The sequence below is a fragment of the Macaca mulatta genome, chromosome 6, assembly GCF_049350105.2.
Source record: "Macaca mulatta isolate MMU2019108-1 chromosome 6, T2T-MMU8v2.0, whole genome shotgun sequence".
Taxonomy (NCBI): domain Eukaryota; kingdom Metazoa; phylum Chordata; class Mammalia; order Primates; family Cercopithecidae; genus Macaca; species Macaca mulatta.
In genome coordinates this window covers 155,495,067-155,521,210 of record NC_133411.1, presented here as the reverse complement: position 1 = coordinate 155,521,210, position 26,144 = coordinate 155,495,067, and the positions used below count along the sequence as shown (strand labels likewise).

Sequence of the window (26,144 nt, the reverse complement as noted above, 5' to 3'; positions counted from 1 at the left end):
TACTGGAAGATTCCAAAGGCCATCCCTGACATTTCATGGATACTAAATTGTAGTCACTGAATGTATGAGTGAATGAGATGAAATCTAACATCAGATAAAAGGTGATACGTATCTCAGAATACACTAAGGCTATGAATTATAAGCTAAAACTCAGAATTGTCTCAATGTTAAACTTTTCTCCTGGAAGTTTTCCTGAAATTTGTATGATCTATATAACAGACCCCAGTACAAAATGGTATATTGAGTTACATATAAACTAGTTTACAGATAATGTCACAATATTTTGTGGTGCTCTGCCCCTTGACTTTTGTGTCTTGATCACAACTTGAGAACCTTGCTCTATAGAAGTTCAAAGGAGAAAGTGATTGTTTCCAACTGAACTTTTCAGAAAGAATATCAAGGGGTGGTGGAAGGTGGAGAGGGAGCAATGAAGCAGAGCCTGGAATATGGGAACGATTTTGCCTTTTATAGAATTTCAAATCCTACTGAACAACTTCCAGCCACTAGGTGGCTTTCAGATGCTCTGTTGAAGTTCATAAATGCCTTTTTAAAAACATGAATCTGAGAGTCCACAGAATTTGTAAATTTCCCCTGCAAACTGTTATAAAGGCCAGTTATAGGTATTCGTGAGATTCCTGTGACTTGGAAACTTGGCTTTAATGAAGATAGAAAGAGGTCGTATATCATAGTGGTCAATAGTGCTGGTTCTGGGATCAGACAAGCCCAGGTGTGTGTAACTTGGACTTAACTCCTTGGATTTACCCACTGTACACCTAAGTGTCTACCTCTATAAAATGGGGACAATAATGGAACATGCATTACTGGATTGTTGTGCAGATTCAGTGAAATGTCTGGTCCACAGTAAACACTCAATATTTTTTAGTATTTTATTATCAAAACAATTCAGAAACTTGGGGTTATAGATGAGAAAATTGGGCCCAGAAAAAGCATGTTGTTTACACAAAGTCAAAGATCTAGGCAAAGGTAGAGGGAGATTGAACCCAGGTCTAAAGTTGAATGTTGTTAATAGATAATACCTACAAACACTTCCGATCTTTGCCTCCGCAGGCCTGTTGGAGAGGTAGCCAGGGAAGCCACGTACTAGGCAGAGCACAGAGGAACACAAATATTTTTCTGCTAGAGTCTGTCCAGGCCTTGGGGTCTGTGTTTCTGCAGAACCTGCTGGGGGAGTGCTAGAGTACACTGGGAGGAAGTACCTGAGCAGCAGTGGAGATGGAAAGGCCTCTTACTCTCTAACCAAGTGCAAAATGAGAACTAAGTACAACCTGTATCTCCTTTCCCATAAGCAAGTCATTAAGCAAAAGGGCTTGCTAACAGATAAAGCCTTTATTGTCTACAGTGATTATAAAATGTATCTTCTCTCTGCATCAGAGGACAGTGGCCTCAAGTTCTAGAGTGACTGCTGAAGAGAAGGATAGCCCACATGTTGATGGTATGTCTGGAGCCAGTGGGAGGGCCTAGCAGGTAGTAGGTGCTCAATAAATTCACTGACTGTTCTCCACATTGCCCCTGTTACATTGTGTTAAGTCGGTAAAGAGATGGCTCCACTCTGGTTAATTCTCTGTGGTTGGTGAGATCACATAGCTAATGAAGCCCAAACCCGCGGTTTAATCCTTGCCAGTCCAATTTCTATTTGCTGGAACCATGCCCTCAGAGGTGTGGGGCTGCCAGTGTCTGTTCTTAGCACCAGGTTGAAGGGGCCACCCTTTCTAGTCAGGGGACTGGAGGAAAAATGATGCTATATGAGATGCCGTAGAGCCAGACTTGGGTTTACATCCTAGCTCTGCCTCTTCTTAGCCTGTGACCAAGGGCAAATGACTCTCTGAGCATCATTTCTTTGTCTCCATAAAGAGTTTAGTGCAGCGCCTGGCAGATGGAAGACTGTCACTATTCGATGTTTGCAAACTCCAAGAACCTTTAAGAAACAGGTCAGTGGATTAGGAGCAGTGTTTTCCTGTAGAAAACCAGTCCTGGGAACACAGAGGCATAGTGCCGGATCCATGAGAAGACAGTGAAGCAGTGACCAGCCCACACCAGGGTCCCTCCAGGCAGTGCTTGGCCCATGCCAAGATGGACTGTCGTACTCAGCCATGAACTACTCACCTTGCTCTGCAGGGAGATCACTCAGCGGGAAGCTGCTCCTCTCTCCCTTTCTGTGCCTGTGCCTCTCATTGCAGTGATTATGTAGACAGCCTGGGAAACGGGGACAGCTTGGGAGTTCAGCACTGGCCTCTGCGGTGCCATGGCAACCAGCTTCCCAGCAATCACCCCTAATAATGGCCACTCGAGGTCTCTTCCACCTGGGCAGAGGCTCCCCAGGGAGTTCAGGCTTCTCTTGGAGTAGCTGCACAAAGCTACCTGTTGGGAACAAATTATGAGAGGGAAGGAGGGAGGGGAGAGCATGCTATCTCTTGGGGAGAGACATGAGAAAGGAGGCAGACAAGAAGTCTCTAGCCTGTGATGTGTGGAGTGGGCCCAGGGGCCTGGGGATGCTGCCATTGGGTTCCCAGAGCCCACTGACTGTAGGAATGTGTAATTCCACAATGGGAGGTAGAGGCCCACAGATACCTTTGCCACTCACCAACCTTGCAGAGATTGAAAGACCAAATGTGAGTGCTCATAAAGCCAGCCGTCGCTGTTACCAGATTTCTTCATTAGGCTCCTGTCGAGATGCTCACTGCCAACTCATCATCTTGTCTGGACTGCAGCCACCTCCCTTTCGGCTGCCTGCTGGAGAGAATGTGCTCAGAGGCCTCCTTCAATCAATATCTTTCCAGAATGACAGTTCTCAAAAAGGCACCAGTCCCGCTTGGCTAATAAATGATTATTCCTCACAAAAGAAGGACAAACAGACCTACAATTAATGAACTTGTCTGTAGATATTAGCCCAAATTCAGTCTTTAGATTGACAGGCGAACCCTAAGCCAAACACAGGTTTTTGCTCCCCCCTTCTTTAGATCAGATTCCAGCTGAGGCTCCTTCGTAAGAAAGTTCTAACCCCACAGATAATGAGCCTTCCAATGCTGTGCTCACTCAGGGACCATATGGTCCTTTGGGTCCCCGTCTCTCCAAGCTTCTGTTTCCTCAGCCATAAAATAGAGATAATTCTTACCCTAGATGGTGCCTGGCAGGTAACAGGTGCTCTTGTTATCACTGGTGTTGCCTTTCTGTGGGGCCAATTCCCTGAACTAAAATTTCTTAACTCATTGTGTCATTGTGAATCCTGAACAAATAATATTTAAAAATATTAGGAAGATTAGAGGGTAGCCAAATTAACCAGTAAAGAGGAAAAGATGCAATGGGCTGAGGTTGTCCAGGAAGGCTTTCTAGAAAAGACAGTGAGTCCTGAAGGTTGAATAGGAGCCAGAGAAACAGGGGAGCAGGGAGAGGGTAGGGAAGGAGCATGGATCCAGGCCCAGCACATGCCAGTGCACCACAGACATCACCATCATCATTGCAGGGAGTCAATCAGGTCACAGGCTGCGGCCTGCATAGCTTACAGAGGACGTAGGTTTGATCACACACTCAAATTTCTTTAGTTAGTTGCTAACATAAAAAAAATCAGAGTTCCTCAAAAAAAAATTTAGACTTTATAAATGAGACAATCTGGATATGCTGGCGCCCCATTTCTGCATGGCCGCATTCAGCCGGAGCAGAGTGGAAACTGCCCCTTTGTTGTTTTGTTTGTTTGTTTGTTTGTTTTTTTAATTTGTTTTTGTTTTGTTTTTGAGACAGAGTCTTGCTCTGCTGCCCAGGCTGGAATGCAATGGTGTGATCTCAGCTCACTGCAACCTCCGCCTCCCAGGTTCAAGCGATTCTCCTGCCTCAGCCTCTGGAGTAGCTGGGATTACAGGCGTCTACCACCGCACCCAGCTAATGTTTGTAAATTTTTTTTTTAGTAGAGATGGGGTTTTGCCATGTTGGCCAGGGTGATTTTGAACTCCTGACCTCAGGTGGAAACTGCCCCTTTTATGGGGTGTGGACACTCTAGTTTGCCACAGTCCCTGCTGTTCCCTATTGCTACCCATGAATGTGTCACCTATTTCACTACCTGCCTGGCCCCTGGAGGTAGGAGTTCTTCAACTCTGGTGCAAATGATGACTAGACGGGTCAGACCTCAGTGGAGCATTTGAGAAGAATGAAGTAGAGAGTAATATTGGAATGTTGACCTAGGGCTTGATATGGAGCCCCTGAACCAGGACAAGGGAATAGAACTGTTGGCGGTCAGTCATACAGAGTCACTGTAGATGTCTGAACGCAAAGTGGCACTGCTTTGGAAAGATTCAAATATTTAGCACATGGTAGGATTGCAGGTTGTTTCATGTTCTGCTGCTAAGCCCTGATGTCTCTGAGGAGTTTGGCTTGCTCTGCCTTTGCAGCTGCTGGGCTCTGGTTTTTCTGAACTGTGTCAGCTTATGGGTACAGCAGTGGCAGAAGCAGGAATGTTGGGAGGAAAGGGTTGCTGAGCTGGGGTTCACCAGCTCCCTTGGAAATGGTGAAACTCTCATGGCTTGTGCCCAGAAGCAGCCCACTCTGGCCTGCCTTCCCTGTCCAACTCGATACGGGCAGGTGCTGAAAGGGAGCTGGCCCTGGGGCCAGGGAAATAACAGCGGCTTTGCAGAGTTGAAGGGGGAACTCATGGACTTTGAGCCCTCCCTTTGTTGACTGACGGAGGATAGTTTTCTAACACTGCTGTAACAAATTATCACATACTTAATGAACTTAGTGGCTTAAAATAACACATATTGACTATCTTCCTTACAGTTCTGGAGGTCAAAAGTCAGAAATGGTTCTCACTGGGCTGAAGTCAAGGTGTCAGCAGGGCTGTGCTCCTTTTTAGAGGCTCTAGGGGAGAATGGCTTCTTGCCTTTTCCAGCTTCAAGAGGCTGCCTGCCTCCCTTGGCTCATGGCCCCTTTCCATCTTCAAAGCCAGCAGTGACCAGTCTTGTCTTTCTCAATGGGGTTATTCAGCCTTTGACCCTGTTGCCTTCCTATTTCACTTATAAGGACCCTGGTCATTACACTGAGCCCACCCAGATAATCTAACGTAGTATCTCTGTCTTAAGGTTACCTGATTAGCAACATTAATTCCCTCTTGTCATGTAACATAACATAGCCACAGGTTCTAGGGATTAGGGTGTAGACTTATTTGGGGATGGGGGTAGTGGCATTATTCTACCTACTACAGGGGAATTCATTGAGCAACTTTTCTTCCTTCAAGAGATGGCTGGGCACGGTGGTTCACTCCTGTAATCCCAGCACTTTGGGAGGCCAAGGTAGGTGGATCACCTGAGGTCGGGAGTTGGAGACAGCCTGGCCAACATGTTGAAACTCCATCTCTACTAAAACTACAAAAATTAGCTGGGTGTGGGGGCTCACGTCTGTAATCCCAGCTACTTGGGAGGCTGAGGCACCAGAATTGCTTAAACCCAGGAGGCGGAGGTTGCAGTGAGCCGAGATCATACCACCGCACTCCAGCGTGGGCGACAGAGTGAGACTCCACTTCAAAACAAAAAAAAAAAAAAAGAGAGAAAGATGAGAGGAAGCCCCAGCCGTGGTAGATAAGAAGGCCCACTCTTTGTTGAGGAAGCACAGGCACAGTATCTCTCTTGCTCACTCTTGTAACCCTAGCACCTATCATAGTGCTTTACACACACTGGGTACTCAATACCTGTTGTTTGAATGGTATGTGACACTGGAACTTGTTGACATCTTTTTATGGGTACAGAGGTGTATATATTTATGAGGTATATGAGATATTTTGATTCACACATGCAATGAGTAATAATCGCATTGGGGTAAACGGTATATTCATCACCTCAAGCATGTATTCTTTATGTTACAAACAATCTGGTTATAATCCTTTATTTTTAAATGTGCAATTAAATTAATATTGACTATAATCACCCTGTTGTGCTATCACATACTAGTTCTTATTCATCCTTTCTATTTTTTTGTACCCATTAACCATTAACCCACTTCCCCCCTGCCCCCCAACCTCTGGTAACCATCCTTCTACTCTCTATCTCCATGAACTCAATCGTTTTGATTTTTAGCTCTCATAAATAAGTGAGAATATGTGAGGTTTGTCTTTCTGTCCCTGGCTCATTTCACTTAACATAAAGACCTGCAGTTCCATCCATGTTGTTGCAAATGACAGGATCTCATTCTTTTTTATGGCTGGATAGTACTTCATTGTATATAAGTACCACATTTTCTTTATCCATTCATCTGTTGATGGACACTTAGGTTGCTTCCAAATCTTGGCTATTGTGCACAGTGCTGCAACAAACATGGGAGTGCAAATACTTCTCCAATATACTGATTTTCTTCGTTTGGGGTATATACCTAAGGAGTGGGATTGCTGGATCATATAGTAGCTCAATTTTTAGTGTTTTGAGGAATCTCCAAACTGTTATTCATAGTGGTTGTTCGAATTTTCATTCCCACCAACAATGTACAAGTGTTCCCTTTTCTCCACATCCTCATCAGCATTATTGCCTTTTAGATGAAAGCCGTTTTAACTAGGGTCAGATGACATCAAATTGTAGTTTTGATTTGCAGTTCTCTAATGATCAATGATGTTGAGCACCTTTTTGTATGCCTATCTGCCATGTGTATGTCTTCTTTTGATAAATATCTATTCAGATCACTTGTTCATTTTTTTAATGGATTAGATTTTTTTTCCTATAGAATTGTTTGAGCTCCTTCTATATTCTGGTGATTAATCCCTTGTCAGATGGGTAGTTTGCAAATATTTTTCCTTATCCTATGGGTTCTCTTTTCATTTTGTTGATTGTTTCCTTTGCTGTGCAGCAATGTTTTAACTTGATCCCATGTGCTCATTTTTGCTTTGGTTGCTTGTGCTTGTGGGGTATTACTCAAGAAATATTTGCCCAGTGCAATGTCCTGGAGACTTTCCCCAATGTTTTCTTGTAGTAGTTTCATGCTTTAAGGTCTTAGATTTAAGTCGTCAATCCATTTGGTTTTGACTTTTGTATATGTTGAGTGATAGGGATCTAGTTTCATTCTTTTGCATATGGATATCCAGTTTTCCTAGCACCAATTGTTGAAGAGATTGTCTTTTCCCCCAGTGTATGTTCTTAGCACCTTTGTTGAAAATGAGTTCACTGTTGATGTATAGATTTGTTTCTGGGTTCTCAATTGTGTTCCATTGGTGTATGTGTCTATTTTTATGCCAGTACCATGCTGTTTTGGTTACTATAACTCTGTAGTATAATTTGAAGTCAGTTAATGTGATTCCTCCAGTTTTGTTTTTTGCTTAAGATAGCCTTGGCTATTCTGGGTCTTTTGTGGTTTCATATAAATTTTAGGATTGTTTTTTCTATTTCTGTGAAGAAAGTCACTGGTATTTTGATAGGGATTCCATTAAATCTGTAGACTGCTTTGGGTGGCATGGACATTTTAACAGTATTGATTCTTCCAATTCATGAACATGGAATATCGTTTCATTTTTTTGTGTCCCCTTCCATTTCTTTCATCAATGTTTTTTAATTTTCATCGTAGAGACATTTTACTTCTTTGGGTAATTCCTGGGTTTTTAATTTGTAGCTGTTGTAAATGGGTTTAATTTCTTGAGATTCTTTGCTGTTTGGCATATAGAAATTCTACTCATTTTTGTATCTTGATTTTGTATCCTGCAGTTTTATTGAATTTGTTTTCAGTTCTAATGGTTTTTTGGTGGCATATTTTAAGTTTTTTCAAATACAAGATCATATCATTGGCAAACAAGGATAATTTTACTACTTCTTTTCCAATTTGGATGCCTTTTCTTTCTTTCTTTCTTTTGTCTGATTGCTCTATCTAGGACTTTCAGTACTACGTTGAGCAACAGTGGTGACAGTGGGCATTCTTGTTGTATTCCAAATCTTAAAGGAAAGGCTTTCAGTTTTTCCCCATTCAGCGTGCTACTAGCTGTGGCTCTGTCATATATGACTTTTATTATTTTAAGTTACATTTCTTCTATATCCAGTTTTTTGAGGGTTTTTCTCCTTCATTCCATTGATATGACGTATCACATTGATTGATTTTTATATGCTGAACTGTCTTGCAACCCTGGGATAAATTCCACTTGGTCATGATGAATGATCTTTTTAATGTATTGATGAATTTGGTTTGCTAGTATTTTGTTGAGGGGTTTTGTATCAATATTCATCAGGGATATTGGCTTATAGTTCTCTTGGTGTGTCTTTGTCCGGTTTTGGTTTCAGGGTAACACTGGCCTCATAGAAGGAGTTTGGAAGTATTCCCTCCTCTATTTTTTGTAAACAGTTGGAGTAGAATTGACATTAGTTCTTCTTTAAATGTTTGATATGGGCTTGTTGACTTCTGACAGTGTACCAGGCACTGTGCTACATGTCTTGTTTGTTTTTGTTTTTGAGATGGATTCTCACTCTGTGGCCCAGGCTGGAGTGCAGTGGCATGATCTTGGCTCATTTCAACCTACGCCTCCTGGGTTCAAGCGATTCTTCTCCCAAGTAGCTGGGACTGCAGGCACGTGCCACCACACCCAGCTAATTTTTGTATTTTTAGTAGAGACGGGGTTTCACCATATTGGCCAGGTTGGTCTCGAGCTCCTGACTTCGTGATCCACCTGCCTCGGCGTCCCAAAGTGCTGGGATTACAGGTGTGAGCCACCACAGCTGGCCTGTGCTACGTGTCTTATTTGCTTTTATCTCTTTTAATTTTCATAACCATGCAAATAAGATATTGATGTCTACATTTTACAGATATGCTGTATCTTAACAAGATAAGGAAAACTGACAAAGACAATCCAACCTGGAGATGACGAAGCCCAGGTTCTAGCCCCAATATGTCTGACTCCTAAGTCCATTCTCATGTATCAGCCTGAGAGACGTAACTTAGGAAAGCAACTTGCAGTTTAAGAAGTAATCTCATCTTCCAGCCTTTCTACGTGATCTCATGGTGCTATCAGTCCTAGGGGCCCATTGTCCCACAAAAATGCATTGATCACCCCAGGCATTTATTCATGCTGATTCACCTGTCTAGATAGGATGCCCCCTCCTACCCCTCAAACACCATTATCAGGGCTCAGCAAACTATGGCATACAGCCAAGTCTGGCTCAAAACTTTTCTTTTTTACAACTCTAGCAAAGAATAATATTTTTACATTTTCAAATAGTTGAAGAAATCAAAAAGGAATAGTATTTTATGGCACATAAAAATTATACAAAATTGAAATTTCAGTGTCCATATGCAAAGCCTTCGTGCGGAATATATGCTTATCTGTTTACATATTGTCTATGCTGCTTTCACACTACAAAGGCAGAGTTAAACAGTTGCAATGGAGACCAAATGGCCCTCAAAGCCTAAAATATGTACTAACCTCTTATCTATCCAGTGCTTATTGATCATTTAAGGCTCAGCTTCTTATTAAGTCTTTTCTTGTCACACCAGCCCATTTGTTCCTCACTTCTCCCCACTGTGAATTTTTGGTCAGTTTTTCTTGTCTGGGGAAAAAAAAAAAAGGTTTTGATTCATTATTTCTTAACTTTGAATAATTAGTTTGTTAAAAGACATGTTGTAAAAGAAGTATAGTAGATGCAGAATTATTTTGAAAAGTTATGTAGAACTTAGGGGCCAATATAATTTCTTCTAGATTAACTTCTCATGCTTCATCACACTGTGCATTGTATGCCTTGTCTTGTTAAAGTGTCACTGTCAAACAATTGTTTGTTGAATTAATTGAGGACTATATGAAAAGCAAACTGCAAGGGTTAAGCAACTTGGTTTCATTATTTGCCAATTCAGAATCCTTCATCTGAGTCTTAATACGATCTAAATTTGCAGTCTCCAATCCGTGTCTGGAGACTATGTCATTAGGCCCCTGGTAGCACAGTAGCCACTAATTAAATCTTAAACCTCTTCTCTCACTGTCCTCAGCTGGATAAAGGCCAGCATTGTCAGTCCGAGCGAGTTCTTACCCTCTGTGGGAAAATTGTTGGCCGTTTCTCTCATTGGGCAAAATTATTGGATGTGTCTTCTGTATAGTAAAAATTACTGGCTGCATCTCAATCGGCGAGGCTTTTCTCTCCAGGGGCAAAACTGTTGCCTGCATATCTCTGAAGGAAAATTGCCATCTGCCTCACTCTGTAGGAAAATTGCCAGTTGTGTCCCCATTATGGAGAAATTGTCAACCATGTCTCCAAACGGAAAAACGTGCCAGCTGCGCTTCCCTGTAGAAGAAATGTCAGCAGAAGTGAGCAATTTAAAGCCCCGTGCATGATTCCGAGGCAGTTCCTTTTTCATCATGAGTGGACCCTCATGTCCCCCTGGCTTGTTTCCTGGACTCTCACTCTCATCTGCCCGCGTCATCACAGCCAGGGTGGGGGTGACATTGAAATGAGACACTTGGACCAAGGACGGTGTCTTTCAAGGGATAGTTCAGAAACAAACTAGTACATGTCTGTGTCACAGCCCAGACAGAAGACTTAGACATCAGTATCACAACTGTTTCTTAAGATCTGCCTCAAACAGAAAAACACTTTAGGCTTTTGGACTCATTGCACACCAAGCTTGCCTTAAGCAATGCCTACTTCTGCATTATGGCTGCCGTCCCTGTTGTTTTGGGTACAGACACTTTGCTAAGTACTTCACAAGCAAGATCTCATCCATCCTTACAACCGCCCTAGAATATAGGTACTACTATTATCTCCATTAAATGAAGCTTGGAAGGAGTCCAGCTGCTTGTTCAAAGCTCCATAATTTATAAGCAGCAAAGCTGGGGTTTCAACCCAGGCCACTGAGTTTGGAACCACGTGTACTGCTAGTCACCACACCATCTAAGACAGAGCCAGCATGTCTTAGATGTCCTGGCCTTCAGGATCAGTTGTTAGTGGCCTTGGACCCCTCCTAACCCCTCTACATGGGCATGAGTTCCTGTGCAATTAATCAAGGTCCAGTGTAAGGTCAAGAGAAAGGAGCCGTGCCCAGGAACAGCCTGCACCTATGGTTACCTAATCTCTCTCTTCTCCTATCCCCAGAGTCCACAACCAGCTCTCTGCATGCCTCCTTTCTGCCCTTGCTCCAGTTGTAATGAATGCTGTTTCACTTTAGCTTTCTCTAAAGTTGGCAGTTTTCTTCTTAACTCCTTCTCTTATTTTTGAATTCATGAATTATTGAATTCAAGATTTTCCCTAGAACCTTATTTATCCAGTCATCTGAGCCCTTTCAGGGCTCACACAAGATACTTATAGCTCCATGGAGATGTATTCATATCTGTACACGTTATAACAGAAAACACATCTGCACAAGGCACATAAGATAGCCTATGGAATTTTAAAGGCAGTATTCAGTTGCTTTTGACTATAGCAATATAACCCAAAGTGTATTCTGAGGAAGCCTGTACTAAACACTGAGCTGCAAATGATTTGCCAAATAAAAATAAAATGGAGTGGGGAGAAAGGTATGATCAAATAATACTCTGAAGTAGGATTAAAGCAGTGATTCTCAACCAGGTATAGTCACGCCCCCGGGGGACATTTGGCAATATCTAGAGACATTTTTGGTTGCCACATGTGGGCAGATGGAGTCAGCAGGGCATATCTAGTGAGTAGAGGCCAGACAAGTTGCTGAACATTCTATAATGCCCCAACAACAGGGTAATTGCATTGTCAACTCCCAAAATTGTCAAGGTTTCCCAAGCTTATTTGACCTTGGAATCTGGAATGCCTGACATATCACAGCTTGAACATTTTTCTGAAGTCACTTTGGAAAGGCTACCTAGAGTAGTGGGGATTAGGAAAGGGAAATTGAAAAGCCAGTGAAATTTCATAGATTTTAGAATCTAAGAGCTGGGAGGGACCTAGTAGGCAACCCTAACTCCTTCCTATTACGGAGAAGGAAACGCCCAGAGAGCTGACAGTGCTGAAAGCCACGCAGATGAGAGAGTAGGACAGAGGTTAAGAACATAAGCTGGAAGTATACTGAGTTCAAATTCTGGCTCTGTTCCTACTAGCTGTGAGTTGTGCCTGAGTTGACTGATTAGGCTAATTTGTGGAAAAGAGAAAGTACTAATACCTATGAATAGTGAATGAGTTAATACATGTAGAGCACACAGCACAAAAGCTCAATAGATAATAGGTATTATCAAAAGCCAGCCTGGACTTGTGCCCAGCCTGGATTCCAGCCCAGCATCCCTGAGTCTGATGTTCTTTCCAGTGTACCTGGATGGGCACAGGAAGAGGTGAGGAGCAGCAGAGGCACAAAAGTGGGAATATACAAGGTATATCTAGAATGTGAGGAATCCTAGTTTGACTTGTTTGAACAGGGAAACAATATTGACAAAGCAAGGCAAGGCCCAGTTGTGGAGGTGGTGTGACAGATGGGCAGAGTCAAGAGCCCATCTCTGCCACTGCCTAGCCGCGTGATCCTGGGTGACTTACTGAACCTTTCCTCCTGGTCTGTCTCCTTATCTACAAATGAGAAGAGGATAGTACCTTCCTTAGAAGTGTGAGCATTAAATGCAATAATGTATACAAAGCTTGAGGACCAAGAAGTGGTAGCAAATGTCATTATTGTTGTTACTGTTACTATTGGGGTCTCCAAGACATACGCTTCTGTTGGTGAACCTGACATACCCCCAGTGGCTAGGACTGGGCTATCAGGATTCTCACCAAGACTGTTTCCTCACAAAGGGAGCAAAGCTCTTCTTGTCTTCCCCTTAGTTCTCTTCCCTCTCCTCTCAATGTCTCTATTTTCTGATAGCTAATTGGAAACCTTGCAGGTCAGCAGATTCTCTAGTGCCATGCCAAGCCAAGGGTCTCCGGGAGAAATGCTAGTGTTGATTTGTCTCGAGTTCTATCACTCAGGCACCAGATACTGTTGTACTACATGGTCAACAAATGTCTGATATTGGAGGGAGCACGAGAAGTAAATTTTATGGAATGCACACTGGTGTTCCATTTACCTTCCACTAGTCAGTTCCATAGCACCATGATTTCCCTCTGATAACACAGTAAAATCTCACTTATTCACAACTGTAACCACATTTGTGTGATTGCTAAACATGTATCCCCTCCTCTATCCTGTGAGCTCACTGAGAGTAGTGCTGGATCTGTCTTGTTCATTATTGTGTCTTTAGCATTTGGTACAGGGCCTGGCACATATCCATCCCACACATAAAAAGTATTTTATTTGTGGACTCTAGCTAATATACTGTATTGTGCATGTATGTGTGCCTGTGCATACAAGACACTTAACTTATAAACGAATGCTCAGCAAGGTCTCGTACATGGCATCATGATTAAGAACAAAGATTTTGAAGTCAGACAGATCTGAGTTCAAAATGCAGCTCTACCTCTGTGTGTCCCTGGACTAGTTACAAAACCTCTCTGTGCCTTAGTTATCCACATATATAAAATGAGGAATCATAATTCCTACTTTATAGGCTGTTTTAACAACTAAATGAAGTAAAACATGTAAAGCACAGGGTCTGCAGTATTATAAGCTTCCCATCAACAGTAATTATTAATACTATTAAATGCTATTACCCATGGAATGAAAATAATTCCTGGAGTTGCTATTAAAACTTGAATATACATAGATGTGTCATGAACTGCAAAGTGCTATGCCAGTATATTATCTGTACCTTGCCCTCTGTGTGCTACCTAAAGCCAGCACTCCACAAATAAATAGTGGTGGGTTGATTGAAGAATTGTCATCTTTCATTTCACATCCATCTTGTGAAGGTGTCATTTTGAGGCTTTACAGCGTTGCTACACTGGCCTCCCAACATGCCAAGTATTTGGGAAACAGATTCCTATGTATAACATTAAAAGGCACCATAAATATATACAATTTTGTTGTCGATTTTAACATTTTAAAATAGATTTGAGTTTAAAGAAGAGAAAATGTAAACATTCTTTATGTCTTTTAAATAGTCCACAAGTTCTGTACTCCTCGGTCCCAAACTCTCAAGAGTCTTCATGAATAAGATATGACTGGCCAGCACAGAAGCAGTGCATACTGAAAATGAAAATAGTGATGGCATGTATTGAGGACGTACTATGTACCAAGCTTATATGCCAAGCAATGTGGCTCCTCATTTTGCAGCTGGGAAAACTAAAGCTGGAGTACTAAATAAAATGATCACAGCTAGTAACTGACAGAGGCAGGAATTGATGATTCCAGAGCACAATTTGCTATGCTCATCCACTTTACTGCCTCTGGGTCAGGTGTTTTACTTGGAATTTCCAAGCCCCCAGTACTGAGATGGCTGTTAGTTGAAACTAATGTGAAAATTTTCTTCCCATCTAGTTCTCAACTACGAAGATACCAATCAGAATCCTGGGGCCTTCACTAATACTCAGCTGAAGCCCAAAAGATGAGGGCACAGACTAAGACATTGGGTCAGAGGCTGTAATGAGCCATGTTTTTCTGTTTCAATGATTCTTTTCTTAATTTGCAATTTCAATTCGATTGATCAGGGTTTTTGTTGCTATTCTCTTCAATCGTCCTGTGAAAATTAACATTTTGGCTTAGTTCACAGTTTAATTCAGCAAGGTTTGAAATGTAACTTATTATATGCTTGGGCTCTTTATACAGAATTCATTACTGACTATGTCAGTGCATTGACCAGGCAGGAAAGAAGTAGTCTTGGAGGATGAGTTAACTCAGCAACCTGCAGGCCAGTGTTTGTTTCAGCCTGAAATTGTGATATAAACTCTTGTTGGGTTTAACCATACACAATTGCCATCTTTGTAGGTCAAAAACAATTGAATGTCAGCAACTGCATATGTTTCAACTTAATACTATACATGCTAAGCACCCAGAAGGCAAAGAATCTGTTAATTTATCTGGCTTTGGCTCCAGTGAAGCAACAAATATTCACTGAACATTTGTGAGCAAGACTCTGAGTATGAAGATAAGACCAAAATCCTGTTCTCAAGAAGCTTATGTCCTAGTTGAAGAGATAAAACAAACTCATGAATTGTTAAAATAATAATGTGAAAAATGATAGTTTCATTGTAAGAGAGTACCTGAGCAAATACTAAATAAATGGGCAGACCAAGTATGATAGGGCTTCAGAGAAAAGAAAAGATCATTTGGGGTGAAATAATATGTAGCAGATGAGGTATATGAATCAAAGAGTATCTGGATCCATGAAGAAGGAATCAGGCAATGAATAGAAGTGGGAAACATGGAGATATACTCTATACATCCAACTTAAAATCGAGGTAGAAAGAAGAATTAGAGACAGTTTATGATGGGCTCTGATAACATACTGAGAAGCCATGCCTTCTTCCTGTAAGTGGAAATTAGCTGAAGCTATTGAGAGAGATAATAAGAGGCTGGATATCAGAGCAAATAGACAATTCACACAGAAGACATTGTGGGTTCAATGTACACTATTTGGCTAATGGTTACACTAGAAGCCAAGACTTCACCACTATGCAATATATCCATGTAATGAAACCACATTTGTACCCATTAGATTTATACAAATTTGGAAATATTGTTAATTTTAAAAAGACATCATAGCTACAGTTTACATACAAGGAGACCTAAGGCACAGAGAAGTATCTTGCCTAAGGTCACACAACAAGTAAATGACAGGCTGACCTTAGACCCAAGGCAGTCCAGCAAGAAAGCACCACCTTTTTTCTTTCTTTCTTTTGTGAAGACAGGATCTCGATCTGTTACCCAGGCTAGAGTGCAGTGGCCCAATAGTAGCTCACTGCAGCTTCCTTGGTTCAAGCAATCCTTCTTGCCTCATCCACCCAAGTAGCTGGGACCACAGGCATGCCCCACCATGCCTGGCTCACTGTTTATAGCAATGGGGTCTTCCTATATTTTCCAGGCTGGTCTTGAAATCTTGGGTTTAAGTGATCTTCCTGCCTAGGCCTCCCAAAGTGCTGAATACAGGCATGAGCTACCACACCTGGCCAAAGTCCCACCGTTAAACACCATGAGCCAACCAGAGAGATGAAAACATAAGGCCAGACAAAAACTTGTATATGAATAATCATAGCACTGTTATTCCTAGCAGCTAAAAAGTGGAAACAACTCAAATGCTCATCAACTGATAAATGGATAAACAAAATGTGGTATATTCATACAATGGAATACTATTCGGCCATAGGAAGAACGAAGAACTGATACATGCTACGACATGGATGAACCTTAAAAATTTTATGCCAAGTAAAATGAGCCAGTCAGTCCCAAATGACCATATATTCTATGAATCCATTTGTGTGAAATTTCCAGAATGAGAATCAGAAAGCAGATTGGTGTTTACCTAGGACTGTAGGAGCAGGCAATGGAAAGTAACTGCTAATGCATATGGGGTTTTTGCGGGGAGGTAAAGAACATAGTCTAAATTTAGATTATAGCAATGATTTTGTGATTATACTGAAAACCACTGAACTCTACACTTTACAGTTTGTGGTATGTGGATTTTATCTCACTAAAAGCTGTAAAAAAAATTTTTTTAAGTATCTAAGATGACTCCAGGTTTTATGCAGTGACACCCAGATACCAAGGGAAACAGAAAAAGAGTTAGATGCATAGATCTGTCAGTGCCAGATCTATGAACGGGACAGGTCCCATGCCAGTCCTTCCATGAGAATTAAAATCCAGAAACTAATGACAGCTTTTCCGCTACCAGAGAGATGACAGTTCTCTATTAGCAACTTACATTCTGCAGACACCAGCCCTACTTAAGGAAGACTCTCAGTTACACTGTTAGCTTCCTAGCCAGTCCAAACATGTTAGAGTCAGTTGATAAGGATTGCTAAATTTGTCTTGTTTTGCTTTTGTTCTGCAGTTTTTGAAGAGCCGGAAGATCCAAGCAACAGATCATTTTTCTCTGAAATTATCTCTTCAATTTCGGATGTGAAGTTCAGCCACAGTGGGAGGTATATCATGACCAGGGACTATTTGACCGTTAAAGTCTGGGATCTCAACATGGAAAACCGCCCCATCGAGACTTACCAGGTATAGAACCCCAGGCACCCATAGGTATATGGAACATTGCCTTCATGAGCTTTTAAGCCAACCCCTTCTTCCAAAGGTTTACAATGCAGAAAAATGGAAGGCAGTGCATGGTGATACATTCAGTAAAATGGTACAGGCTATAATTAAGATAAAGGTGCATGTGGAGAGGCTAGAATTCAATGTAATTGATATGGACTGAGCACTTCATGTGGAATGGATACTATAGAGGTAAACAAATGGTCCTGCTCTCATGCAGCTTACCATCTGACGGAAAAGGCAGATGATGAGCAAGGAATTGAGTGTGCATCTCTGCAAGAGATGGTCCAGCCAGGTGAGAAAGATTTTCCCAAAGAAGTGACCCTTAAACTGAGTCTTAACTGCCATGAACTAGTCAGGAAATGCATACTCTTAAAATAATGTGTTCACATGGACGCAGGGAGGGGAACATCATACACCGGGGCCTGTCAGGGGGTGGGGAGCTAGGGGAGGGATAGCATTAGGAGAAATACCTAATGTAGATGACGGGTTGATGGGTGCAGCAAACCACCATGGCACACGTATAACAAACCTGCATGTTCTGCACATGTATCTCAGAACTTAAAGTATAATAATTAAAAACATAGTATGTTCAAAGGCCTGGTGTCAAGAGAAATGAGGTGTGTTCAGGGTGCTTATACCTTGAATATGAATCACAAAGGCAGAAAGATGAGCCTGGAGATAGAGGTAAGGGGCCAATCACTAGGCCCTGGTAATGTACAGTAGGCTGTTTTGCCTGTGGACTGGGTACAATGGAGGACCATTAAAGTTTTACACCAGGAAATGACATTGTGAGTTTTAGTTTTTACAGTGTGTTTCACTTTGCAGTTTGCCAAACAGACAATTTAGATAAGAGGAGATGATGGCAATTTGGTCTGGTAATGGTAGAGTGCAGATGGAAGGATGGGTAAGATGAAGAGTCAGTGAGGTTTGCTTACTGATCAAATGTACAGGGAGAGGAATCAAAAAGACTGGAAGTTTTGAACTTAAGTGTTAGGTAGATGGTGTAAATGCAAGGAAACAAAGGGAAAGGCATTTTTTAGGGTGGTGTTGTTGAAAGAGGAAGACCAGACTTTGAAGTAGAGAGGACTTAAAGAAGCAAAATCCAGGCAAGAGTATAATGAAAGCAAAGATCAAGTGGGGTGGGGATAAACTAACCCTATTTTAAGCTATTTGGGGTTAGATAAAAAGAAGTGGGGGGATTCTATACAGAAGGATTTGACTTACATTTTTTCCTTGAGATATCATGTACATATCATAATAATCGGCCTTTCAAAGCACACAATTTAATGAAACCACCACTATCTAATTCCAGATCATTTTCATCATTGACATTTTTAAATTAATATTCTGGTTGCGCTGGGGAGAAGAAACTGTGGGAGGGACATTGGAAGAGACAGGAGAATAGTTATAACATTCTGGCAAGGGGAAATAGTAGCTTAGATGAGTGTATTAGCAATGAAGATAGCCAGATTCTTCATATATTTCCAAGGTAAAAGCAATAGGGTTTGAGGACGAATTTGATGTGGGATGTAACAGGAAAAGAAAGAAGCACCAAGGATTACTCCAAAATTTTTGTCCTGAACAATTAGAAAAGTAGAGTTGCCAATTTATTTAGATGAGAAAATCGAGAGTTTGGTTTTGGCTCTGTTAAACCAGTTTAACATCCAAACAGACACAGCAAGTAGACAGCTCAATGTGAGTCTGGATATATTTAGCTTCAAGATATAAACCTGACACTCACAAGTATATAGAGGGTATTTAAAGCCATAGGACTGAATGAGACCTTCTAGGCAATTAGTATAATTAAAGAAGAGGTCGGAAAATAAGACCTAGTTGAGAATAGGAAGAGGATTTGGCAAGAGAGATTTGGGGAAACTAGCCAGTGAGATGAGAGGAGTGACTAGGAAGCCAAGTGGAGAAAATGTCTTAAGGAAAAGGAAGTCATCGACTGCCAAATGCTTTGCTGAATCAAGTACAGAAGACTACGAACTTGGATTTAGTAAGTGGAGATTACCAGTAACCTGAATGACAGAGGAACAGTAGTAGAGCAGTGTGAATAAATGTCCAATTGGAGTGAGTTTAAGAAACTGAAGATGATAACATAATGAGGACAGACAACTGTTTCAGTAAGTTTACTCTGAAGGAGAACAGAGAAATGGAAGTGTAGCTGAAAAGGGATTCTGGCTGAATGAAGTTATTACAGCATGTTTTCTGCTGATAGGAATAAGCCACTAGAGAGAGAGACCACTGAAAGAACAAAGCCCTTGAGGCAAGCCAGTGGGGGATGCAGTCCATTGCAGAATTGGCTGTAGACGGTAAGGTGCATAGATAATTCATCTGTCAAAGGAATGACAGCAGTTTTCATATATAGATGAAGTAGGTTTGTGAATTTTGTGATGAGAACATGTAGGTGTTTTCTTTAGTAAAATAAGTAGTAAGGTCATTAGCTGAATGGGAAGAAAGAAAAGGGGTAAAGTACTCATCTAAGAAAGAGAAATGTTGTAGGGTGGTAGGGTTGCTCAGGGATCCACTTGAAATTTACATAATTGATTTAAAGGGAGATTAACCTGTATGATTATGTTTCTTCTCAGCCACATTCACCTGCTTGATACAGGTAAAGAAAGGGTAGAAAGTAAGATTTAACCAGTGATAGAGTTGTGCCAAATGAGTACAATGGAAAGAGAGAGCAAGAAAGGCAAGTTTGTTGAATATATATGCTAAAGGAATGATTGTAATGATGTACTGCTGAGTCGAAGGTGGGCAAAGGGGAAATAATGAATTTTAAGGATTGATAGAATCAAGATACTAGAAGGAGTGAACTAAAAAGACAGGAGTTAACAGCAGCAGCAGGGATAGCAATGACAGGTACAGGGATAGCAATGACAAGGTTCATAATATGACCAAGGAAGCAAAGGACAAAACACATTGAATATGATGAGACTGAGTAAGAGAGAGACTAGAGTGCTCGAATAACTAAAAATAGTGACAGGAATAGTAATGGAAGAGAGACAGAGATGCAAACTTGCTTCAAGGAATAAGGATTAGGGACTCAGAACTTTTGATGGCTAAAAGAAGGACAGGTAGCAGGAAGCTTAGTTTGATGGCATGACTTCAAAGGAGTTGAGGACTTTAAATAGGAATAGTTGTCTGGAGCAACAAGGAGCCTACCTACCCAACATTGGCATGTGGAGTGAGAGCAAAACTCTAGCTACCACTTGAGTGTCTTCAGAGGAGATCCAAATTCCAGTCAGAGGAAGAAGAAGGAAAGGTTCAGAGAGGAGGTTGAAGACTTTGATGACTCTGTTCCAGCAGGTGCTAGAGAAAGGTTTGGGAGCCAGAATTCACAGCCATATATGTAGTGGAGATAGCTTTGTTTCCCCTGTGGTCCATCATATTCCCTATTATTTAGTGTTCCTGTCTCCTGAATCCTACCTTGACTTCAGGGCTTGGCTCCACATCACTTACCCCCAAGCTTTCATTTGCAGCCTTCATCTTTAGCCCAGGACTAGAGTCACCACAGTGTCCTCTTCCAGCTGCATAAGACAAACCTGATAGTATTCGCATCCTTAATGCAAAAGAAAGAGCAGTGGGAACTAGGACCTGAGTGTGGCTGCTGGGGAGCCTTAACTAGGAAGAGGAGATTTAGGACAAAGCTAGTTTTAGAGCACAGCCATCTAACTTTTACATGAAGTAATTTAAAGATGGTAAACAAGCTCTGATTCAGTGAGCCTCCAGAACACCATGATAGGTTGTGAGGTCCAGTGGGAAAGAATTTAGTGATCAGTCAATAATGCCTGCCCTGAGCAAGGAGACAGGTAATGCTACTATTATACGTTTTCATACATGCATTCACAGATCTCAATCATGTTTCCATGAATAAAAGGCTGCAGACTTAAGTATGATTAGCTATTTTCAAGTTTTCCCATAGAACAAGGGCTGGCAGACTGCAACTTGTGTTCCTAACCAGCCCCCTATTTGTCTTTGCAGGTAAATTTTATTAAGACACAGCCATGTACAGTCACTTACATATGTTCTACGGCTGCTTCCATGTGCAATGGCAGGGTTGAGTAGCTGTCACAGAGACCATACGGCCCACAGAGCTTAAACTATTTACTATCCAGCCCTTTGGAGAAAAAGTTTGTCAACACTTGAAATACAAGAATGGACCGACAGAGTTGGCTCTTTGTTTGCCTCATAGCAGTCCACTAACTGTATGACACTGGACTCCCACAAATAATGAGAAACACTGTATTGGGACACTCAGTCTAGTGTCAAAAATCCCATGCACAAATTAATAGGATCATAGAAAAGTCATATTAGGAACATGAAGAAAGAACATTAAACAGGATGAGTTTTAAAGTCTCTCTTGCTCCATGCTCTAGAGGTTGCTCATGTGTACATCTTACCTTATTCTTTCCTCTGGTAGAAAAAGGTCCCTCTGGTTTGCCTAAGAAGACTTCTTTCTATGCAACAAAACATACATACAGCATACTTCACAGTAGACATTCTTTTTCTTTCAATGTTGTCAATTGGAGGCAGGTAGGAGCTACCCAGACCTTAGGTGTGGTGGAGGAGAAATAATGGTTCAGACTAGATTTTCCCTTGAGTCTATCCCAACTTCTATCTTTCAAGAATTATTTACAGAGTGCTCAGCAATGTCATTCCTGCTAATGGGCGTGACTTCCAAAGCACACATTTTGACACTTACAGAAACACCGCAGGTGAGTAATAAGACAAAATGCCAAAAGTGAATGGTGACAGATGAGGAAAGGTTCATCACAAAGTGGGCAGATGGAACTAGACCTTAAAAATCTTACCACTGCCAGGTTTATAAACCTTTACTGCTGTGCTCCCTAGGGAAGGTGAGTGAGTAGTTTATAGCAGAGATGCCTCCGTTAGGGCAGGACACAGCCTCACCCTTGCAGCCCCCAAATGCACCTAACAATGCCAACAGCACTGCCAGAGGGGTATTCCCTTGTCACCAAAGCACTGAAGCTGTTACCCTGACAAGGCCTGGAACTGTTTGGGAGTGAGAGAGTAAAGGTGGGGGAAAATTAATTTGCAGAATTAGAAATAACTTCCTCTGTCCAAATAACTCAGAGCTTTTCAAATACCCAAAACACCTAATGGAACATAGGATGAGCCTGACCTCGTTCCTTTACCCAAGACTAAGCACACAACTGAGCCTGAAGCTCAGCGTCCAGCAGAACTGTTGGAGTCAAAGGAAGAGAAAGAGCCACAGTTGCAGGAGAAAAGAGATTGAATCATCACTCTTAACTTAAAGTTAAACACCAATACCCTTGGTAGCCTCCCTCTGCTTTCACCTAGTTCTATCTCCTTCTCTCTCAACCTCACTTGAGTTCGTTATCACAGCTCCTGTCAAGGACTGAGGACCCACCAGAGCAAGCTGGAGGCAGGTTGCTAGTGCAGCTCAGAGTGTGCACTCCAGAGCCTGATACCGGGGCTCAGTTCCCTCCCCTTCTGTCACTTTCTTTTCTGTGTGATCTTGGACAAATGATGTCATATCTCTGTGCTTCATGCTCCATTAGAGTAAAGAGAATGAAAGGACCTGCATCATAAGATGGCTTTAGAGATGAAATGAGGTTTTGATAGATAAAGCACCTGGCTAATAATGACAAGCCAGCATTTTGGGTATGCCCGTTATTATTGCCACTCTGTGCTAGTGGGTTCAGGAAGGATTACCTTCGAAACATTGAACCCAGGCTACTACTCTCTGAACTTTATTCATCTATTTGGCATCTACATCTGAGTTGCTGAGTGTAGCTGGAGAAAAATATTCAACTATGCTTGATCAGCCTTATTTGACATACATGTTCAACAATGTCAAGTGTCCCCTGGTGCCTTCCAGAAATCTGACATTGTTTGCCAACCATTCCTCTCTTCCTGCTCACTCTCAGTTGATTTCCAGTGAAAGCAGCAGCATGGTTAAGAAAAACCAGGAAAGAATCTCCACATACTCCAGGACGGCACCTTTTACCTCAGAGTCTACTTGACAGCTCCACATGTAGACATCTCTAAACCATTGTACCCAAAAGTGAACATGGTACCCGCTTCCTTCCACTTGCTCAGGAGAAAGGTCAGGTAGTCATCTTTGACTCCTGTTTTTCTCTCCACACCTCAGAGTTGACCCAAGTCCTATCTGCTCTTTCTCTAAACAAAAGGAGAATCTGACCAGTCCCCATCACTGCTCATGCCCTGGTCCAAGCCAACATCTATCACTCAGGTTATAACTGGTCTCCCTGCCTTTGTCTTTGTACCTTTAGGATCCATTGCAACACAGCAGATTCAGCAATCCTTTCTGTGAAGTCTCTTCTTCCTCAGAATAAAGAGCCTATGTAAACTGATCATCCTCTCCCCCAGCTGCTTACTCACCACTCCCCAACCACACTCCCTCCAGGATTCCTGCCTCTAGGCCTTTGTGTCTGCTGTTTCCTATGCTTGGAGAGCCTTCCCCTCACCCCAAACCCAGACATCACTGTGGCTCATTCATCTCCTGCAGGCTTCTGCTCCAATGCTGCCTCCTCCAGTGAAGCCCTGACTACTTGCCCTGTATAAAATAATACACCCCCGACAAGATCTCCCAGGCTCTTTTTCCATACACTTTTGTTCTATGATTTTATCACCATCTAAATGTCTTATTTATTTAATTGGTTATATAGTCTCTCACGTAACACTGGGTGGAAAGCACCACAAGGATATTTGGCTCACTGCTGCATCTCAAATGCATAGCAGGTATTCAGTAAATATTTGTTGAATAAAAGACTGGATGAATGGTGACCTCTAATGCCTGTGAGCAAATCAGCTTAGAAAATGAGAATCTACTTCTTTAGTCTTACTGGATGCCACTGTCTATACAAGCAAGCTTAATTAATCCATATCAGCTACATGAGAAACTCATCAACCCATCCTAATGTCCCACAGCTAGAAAGGGCCAAGCCTAGGTTCAGATCCAGGGCCGTCTGATTCAAGGAGCATGTACAAATGAAAGATTTAACAGCTCACATCAGAAGAGGAGGTGTTTGCAGAAATAATTACTGTTTAAAATAAGAACTGACCTTCTCGATATGTTTCCTTTCCAGGTTCATGACTACCTCCGCAGCAAGCTGTGTTCCCTCTATGAAAATGACTGCATTTTTGATAAATTTGAGTGTGTGTGGAATGGGTCAGACAGGTAAGAAAGGCTCTGTAGCTGAAGAACCTTCCAAAGGTTGTCTTGAAGAGGCTCGGGCAATTTATCCTAAGTAGAGTACAGCCAAAGGGAGGTCAAAATTGGGCTCCAAAACCTGGCTGAAATGCATAATGTCAGGCCTGGAAAGAAGAGAAGGATATAGTAAGGCCTTTGAATCCTGTTTCTGAACTGGCACAGATAACACTTTAATGGTAATAAGAAAGTCCTATCTTTTTCACACAAGACACCTCCAGCACTAGGTCAACATGCCTAAATGAAGATCACTTATCCACCAGCAAATTCCAGCCTGAACAGTTCAGATTACTGCCAAGTGGGCTTTCCAGATCAAAAATTATCCCTTGAAGCTGCTAGTGGAGACCTGGCCAATGGTCCTGGTGGTTCATTAACTGAATTCTAGTCGACCTCATTTATCACATTCCCTCAAAGTGATTTATTACTATTTTAAGGCCTTTGATTTGAACAGTACTTCATAATACCTCCCAATAGTTCATTTTTAGTTTGACAGATACAAATGATTCTTTGACTTCCATGAGAACTAAGTGCAAGCTACCAGGGGTTGATTTCGTTCCTTGATGAAGGTGGCACCAATTATAGTGTTTGAAAGCATAGAAATTCTATTATGGCAGGACATTCAGACATTCAAGATTTCAGTGAATACAAACCATCTCTCTCACACTCAACCTGTTTCTTGGCTTTCTTTGCCACTGATCAAAATGAATCCCCTCCTTAGCAGGCTTGGAAGGAGTCCCCACATGGCAAAGGACCCAAGTCACACTGACCAGTTGGTATAGGACAGAGAGCAAAGCAACTGTGACATATGAACAAAATCCCCCACAGGGAAAAGAAGCCAGCCCTCTCATTTTATTCTTTATTTATAGGTATTGATTTATTCATATATTATTATTTACATATCTGTTATTATTGCTCAGATTTTTCCTCTATCTTAGCCTTGATTCAAAAACCACACTTATTAGGCACCTACTATACACCAAACACATTCATACACATCATTTTATTTAATCCCAACCACAGTCTAACAAGATTGTTTTCATCATTCTCATTTTACAGTTCAGGAAACTGAGGCTTAGCAAGATAAATTAATCTGCCCAACCTCATAAAGTAGTAAGTAGTAGAAGCAAAAGTAACAAGTGTAGAGTTTGAATCCTAAGATCAACACTTTCTATAACATTACAACTGGGAAATTTAATTTCTCTTTCAAATAAGGTTGATAGTCTTTTTTTTTTTTTTTTGAAAATAATATCTCTTACTTGTTTAAAAATGAGTTGGGTCATGGGAGGGAAGCGAACGTCAAAGCACAGGAAGCAGTGAGGCCAACCGGCTGAATATTTATGCCCCAGAGTCAACCATATGTGGGTTTAAGGGTGGACTTTACTACCTACTAGCAATGTGACACTGAGCAAATTACTTACCTCTCTGTAAAACCCTTTTATGGGATAATAGAAGTTGAAACGAGATCATGGAGGCAAAGCCCTCAGTGCCCTGCCTGACAAGGTAATAACAGTCCACTCAAGGACACAGACACAGTTCACAGCATCAGTTTGATGGGCCAGAGTAACAAAATCTAACCTTTGCTTAATTTACCTGGTACAGCTGACAACATGCCCAAAAACACATCCTCCTTGCTGTGGCCCAATCTTGTCAGCTTTTTCCTTCACCTCTCTATACATCCCAAATAATTTGAGAAACGGATGAGAGTTCCTGCTCTCCCATCTTAAGGAGCCAGTCAGAGCTCCACCCAGAAGTGAGCGGGAGCCAGCCCCTCCAGGGGAACTGCTGTGTGATGGCACTTGGGGTACTTGCAGATGCCCTGGCCCAAGGAATCTTTCTCTCCCCACCTCAGCTTGTCACCATGTCTGAAATGTCACCATTAAATATT

At 41.8% G+C, this 26,144-nt stretch overlaps 1 protein-coding gene and 1 long non-coding RNA gene across 5 annotated transcripts in view; one reads left to right on the top strand and one right to left on the bottom strand.

The window, feature by feature from the left end:
• The window catches only part of PPP2R2B (protein phosphatase 2 regulatory subunit Bbeta), a 464,171-nt gene that overhangs the window by 436,490 nt on the left and 1,537 nt on the right, over positions 1 to 26,144 (top strand). For all 4 annotated transcript variants that reach the window (XM_015141134.3, XM_015141148.3, XM_015141133.3 and 1 more), the window contains 2 exons: positions 16,829 to 16,998; positions 24,138 to 24,229. In XM_015141134.3, the coding sequence (XP_014996620.2) occupies positions 16,829 to 16,998; positions 24,138 to 24,229 (262 nt within the window). The remainder of the gene's footprint in view (positions 1 to 16,828; positions 16,999 to 24,137; positions 24,230 to 26,144) is intronic.
• The window catches only part of LOC144329574 (uncharacterized), a 60,985-nt gene continuing 35,262 nt past the window's right edge, over positions 422 to 26,144 (bottom strand). The window contains exons 2-6 of the long non-coding RNA XR_013394940.1: positions 9,987 to 10,238; positions 9,389 to 9,512; positions 2,664 to 2,851; positions 2,125 to 2,379; positions 422 to 1,936 (exon numbers count right to left, since the gene is read on the bottom strand). This is a non-coding gene — a long non-coding RNA (uncharacterized LOC144329574). The remainder of the gene's footprint in view (positions 1,937 to 2,124; positions 2,380 to 2,663; positions 2,852 to 9,388; positions 9,513 to 9,986; positions 10,239 to 26,144) is intronic.